Source organism: Vigna unguiculata, chromosome 4 (assembly GCF_004118075.2).
Source record: "Vigna unguiculata cultivar IT97K-499-35 chromosome 4, ASM411807v1, whole genome shotgun sequence".
Taxonomy (NCBI): domain Eukaryota; kingdom Viridiplantae; phylum Streptophyta; class Magnoliopsida; order Fabales; family Fabaceae; genus Vigna; species Vigna unguiculata.
This window is the reverse complement of record NC_040282.1, coordinates 34,412,128-34,416,152: the sequence shown is the minus strand read 5'-3', so window position 1 is coordinate 34,416,152 and position 4,025 is coordinate 34,412,128. Positions and strand designations below refer to the sequence as shown.

Genomic DNA, 4,025 nt, shown 5'->3' with positions numbered 1-4,025 from the left:
AATTTTCATGTGTCAACCATGAATCGAATAGTACCCACTCCGCTACCCCTTCAAAGCATCTAATACTATATACAATTCTAAACTAACAAATGGCAACTTTCTCTATAAAATAATATATCTGATCCACTTCATTTCAAATTTTTCATTCTACAAATGGTAAAATGACTTACGTGTCAATCAACCAGAATTTTGAGCGTTTTTAAAAAAATTCAAAATTCATTTATTATCACCTTCAAAAAGTTTCTCTCTCTCTTTCTCTCTCTCTCTTTTCTTCTCCTCTCTTTCGCGTTCCACACTTTTCATCTTCTTCTCAACCTTTCTCTCTCTCTCTTTTCTTCTCCTCTCTTTCGCGTTCCACACTTTTCATCTTCTTCTCAACCTTCCTCTTTTCTCTCTTTTTCTCACGCACAGACCACAACCCAGTGCTTCTAAACGGAGAAGTATTTTTTGGATCCAGTTTTCTGAAGACAACAACTCATTTGCTGCTTCTATTTTGTCACATCTATCTTCTTCATACCTTTTTTTACAGGTCTAAACGGATTAATATTTGTTGTTTTGAGTTTTCTTCAGCCAACAACTCATTTTCTGCTTATATTGGTTAAAGATCTAACTTCTTCATCCTTTTTTTACAGGTATAAACGGAGAAATATTTTTTGTTTTAAGTTTTCTTTAGCCAACAACTCATTTTCTGCGTATATTTTGTCAGATCTAACTTCTTCATCACTTTTTTTACAGGTTTAAACGGAGAAATATTTTTTGTTTTAAGTTTTCTTAGCCCACAACTCATTTTCTGCTTATATATTGTCAGATCTAACTTCTTCATCACTTTTTTTACAGGTTTATACGGAGAAATATAATTTGTTTTGAGTTTTCAGCCAACAACTCATTTTCGGCTTATATTTTGTCAGATGTAACTTCTTCATCCCTTTTTTTACAGTTTTAAACGGAGAATTTTTTTTTTTTTTGAGTTTTCTTAAGCGAACAACTCATTTTCTGCTTATATTTTGTCATATCTAAGTTCTTCATCACTTTTTTTACAGGTTTAAACGGAGAAGTCGATTTTTTTTAGAGTTCTCTCAGCCCAAACACTCATTTCTTCTTCTTTTTTGTGATATCTATCTTTTATTACCCAGATTTCGTGGTTATTTTGTCATACCTAACAATTTTATTGCATCATTGTATTTTCTAGGTTTGCTACATTTGTAATATGGTTCACTGCCGCAGATTTAACATCAGGTTTGAAATAAACTTTTGATCAAACTTTTTTTTCTGTTTATGTATATCTAACTGTTGCTTATCTGTATTTTTTCACTTTTCAGACCCTTCATCTTCTTTACTTTTCTACCTTCAAATCTCTTTTTCAGTTTTTTTTTCGTTCATTGTATTTTTTAATACAGCATTTAATCAGCAGATCTCTTTATTGTTACCTTCAAAGCGATTTTTTTTAGAGTTTTCTCAACCGAAACACTCATTTCTTCTTCTTTTTTGTGAGATCTATCTTTTTCAATCGTTATTTTAGACTTCTAAACCCAGAAGTCGTATTCATCTATCTTTGTGGATTACCTTCATGCTTTTTTTATTACCCAGAATTCGTTGTTATTTCTACTTTTCTCCAGCGAACAACTCATTATTCTTTTATTTTGTCATACCTAACAATTTTATTGCATCATTGTATTTTCTAGGTTTGCTACATTTCTAATATGGTTCACTGCCGCAGATTTAACATCAGGTTTTAAATAAAATTTTGATCTAACTTTTTTTCTGTTTATGTATATCTAACTGTTGCTTATCTGTATTTTTTAACTTTTGAGACCGTTCATCTTCTTTACTTTTCTACCTTCAAATGTCTTTTTCATTTTTTTTTCGTTCATGGTTTTTGTTCAACATTTAATCAGTAGATCTCTTTATTGTTACCAACTTACACTATATTTTGGCAAAATATAGTGTAAATATACAAACCCTTCATGTTCTTTATTTTTCTTTCTTAAACTCTTTAATTTTTTTTCGTTTTTGTTTTTTTTTAATAATTCATTGTATCACCAAATCTACAAATTTTAACCCAATATTCGTTTTCATTTGCACATTTTTCAAATCACCAAATTAACCTGTCAATCAGTATTCAAAAGCATTAAATTTCGCACTGCTCGAGATAATGATGAATAAAGTGATCCATCACCTGCCACACGTTTTCATTTGCACATTTTTCAAATCACCCTTCACCGCTTCAAATACTTCTTTTATAAATCTCCAAATCAACCTGTCAATCAGTATTCAAAAGCATTAAATTTCCCACTGCTCGAGATAATGATGAATAAACTGATCCATCACCTGCCACACGTTATAATTATTAAAGTTTATTATATTCCAATATTAAATATACACCATCCTCAAAAAAAGCAACATTACAAAATTACATTAAAAAATTGTACTTATACTTTTACGACGTTTCATAATTTTTATTTTTATTTCACGTTTAATTTTTGAATTCGTATTTATTAGCCGCTACTTTTACCACTTAAGACTATTCACTTTGTACGGATACTTCCAACAGCTCTGACTTCTCCTATTTCTTTTATATATATTCCCTGTGTTAACCAATTCAAAGTCAGACATTTCATTTCTCTACTGTGAACCATTTTCTTCTCTTACAATTTTACTTCATCACCAACCTATTCTGCTTCAATGGAACCCATGCCCACACCACAATCCATACTTTCTTCAGATCTGGTTGGCGGATTCATTTCTATGTTTTTGAAAGACCAGGTATATTTTTTTATTCAATGTTGAATAAATACTTTTATTTATTTATTCTTAACTTATTCATCTTTTAAGGACTGTGGACACGTCGACCGAGTCTTCATCATACGCTATTGGAAGGACCTTGGTGCTAAATGGACTGTTGTGGATTACCAAAGTAATGTTCACCATGTTACTTACAACATGGATATTCACACTCCAATGATTACTCAAGGCTGGAACCAACTAAGATCTTTCTATGGAGATCAGTCAGACAAGTTGGTTGTGTTCAAATACGTGGGAAATTCATCTTTCGTAATCCACGTCTCTAAACGTTCTGCAAACACAGGAATCAAGACCAAGTTCCTCAACAATGTTGCCATACGTCGTCCTCTCTCTATGTCCAACTTAATCCATTTTACTGTTGAACTATCCACATACTACTGTCAAGCAAGCGACCTGGTTAGTTTTGTATTTTTAATATTATTTTAAATTTCCATTGCTTTATAATAATTAATATCTCTTGACATTCTTTTTTCAGTATTTGAAGAAAGAATTTGCTACTTATTTTCAAAACAGTGGACTTTCTTCTGTTGTTTTACATGGACCCCGGGGCAAGGTCGAGTGTAAATTGATAATAAGACGTAGGTGTGTTAAGATAGGATCTGGCTGGAAAGACTTTTGTGCTCTTCATCAACTCTCTGTACAGGATCACCCTGAATTATTTTTTGAAGTTGAAAGTCAAAGAACAAGCAGAGATATCAAAGTTCTTTATCCACTTTTTTGGTTTTAAAGTTGTAATTTTTTATTTTATTTAGTATGAACTTTTTATATTGCACTCTTACTTTGTATTCAGTTATTATATATCTCAATATATAAGTTAAATTTTGTTCTCTTTTTTTATATGTATTTTATTATATATTTCAATATATAAGTTTATTTTTGGTTCGTCTTCATTTTAGTAATTATAATTTATTCTTAATTTCATTTTTACTTAACTTTAATGACCATAACACAAAATGAACTATGATTAATTATTATTATTAGAATCTTTTAAGTTATAAATGAATTATAATCTGTTTAACCATTTTTTAATATTAATTGAAATAGAAATTTGAAATGACTGTTTCGAAAGCTTTTTGTATTCCACCGCCTTCAAAAAGTTGTTTTAATTGTCTTCAATTCAACCTGTCAATCAGTTTTCAAATCCAATAAATATCGCACTGCTCGAGATAATGATTACTAAACTGTGGATCTCCTCTGCTACACGTTATAATTATTAAATAATA

The 4,025-nt window shown here is 30.3% G+C and overlaps 1 protein-coding gene across 1 annotated transcript; it reads left to right on the top strand.

The window, feature by feature from the left end:
* Positions 1-2,601: 2,601 nt before the first annotated feature.
* On the top strand, positions 2,602-3,534 carry LOC114180348. Its single transcript, XM_028066650.1, has 3 exons — positions 2,602-2,763; positions 2,833-3,198; positions 3,278-3,534. The coding sequence occupies exons 1-3, from the start codon at positions 2,683-2,685 to the stop codon at positions 3,527-3,529; spliced, it is 699 nt and encodes a 232-aa protein (XP_027922451.1). The 5' UTR covers positions 2,602-2,682; the 3' UTR covers positions 3,530-3,534.
* Positions 3,535-4,025: the final 491 nt, after the last annotated feature.